The sequence below is a fragment of the Gavialis gangeticus genome, unplaced genomic scaffold (genome assembly GCF_001723915.1).
Source record: "Gavialis gangeticus isolate Ggan-Ray unplaced genomic scaffold, GavGan_comp1, whole genome shotgun sequence".
Taxonomy (NCBI): domain Eukaryota; kingdom Metazoa; phylum Chordata; order Crocodylia; family Gavialidae; genus Gavialis; species Gavialis gangeticus.
Window position 1 is genome coordinate 61503970 of NW_017729004.1, and position 469 is coordinate 61504438.

At 73.3% G+C, this 469-nt stretch overlaps 1 protein-coding gene across 1 annotated transcript in view; it reads left to right on the forward strand.

The window, feature by feature from the left end:
- Positions 1–61: 61 nt before the first annotated feature.
- The window catches only part of NXPH1 (neurexophilin 1), a 274927-nt gene continuing 274519 nt past the window's right edge, over positions 62–469 (forward strand). The window contains exon 1 of the mRNA XM_019508480.1: positions 62–266. Coding sequence (XP_019364025.1) covers positions 153–266 — 114 coding nt within the window. The 5' untranslated portion in view covers positions 62–152. The remainder of the gene's footprint in view (positions 267–469) is intronic.

Here is a 469-nt window from a genome sequence, read left to right on the forward strand (position 1 = left end):
CATCCCCTCCTCCTCCCCCGCCCCCTCGCTCCGCGCTCCCCGCTTGTCTCCCCGCCTAACCCCGCCGCGTGGCCATGGGCTCTACAACCTCCTCTCTGTCTAGGCAGCTGGGAGCGCCCCGGGTTGTGTAAAGTGGCGGCCCCGCTGGATCTATGGTCTGCGAGGAACAAAGAGCGAGCGGCCGCGGAGCGGGGCACCTCGGAGCCGGGAGGATGCAGGCTGTGTACTGGTGCGCCGTGCTCCTGCTGCAGCCCACCCTCGACCTGGTGAGTGACGCCCGCGTGTCCGGCAGGGCCCCCGGGGCGCGTCCTGCTCCGACGGGCCCCGCCGCAGGGGCCGCCGAGAAACTTTTCCTTCCTCGTGCGAGGGGCCCGGGCCGGCCCCCCAGGGCAGCGGCTTGCTCCAGCGGATGCAGGGTGGGAGCGGGGAGCTGTCCCTCCTGCCCAGCCCCGCCTGGGGGGCGCGTGGT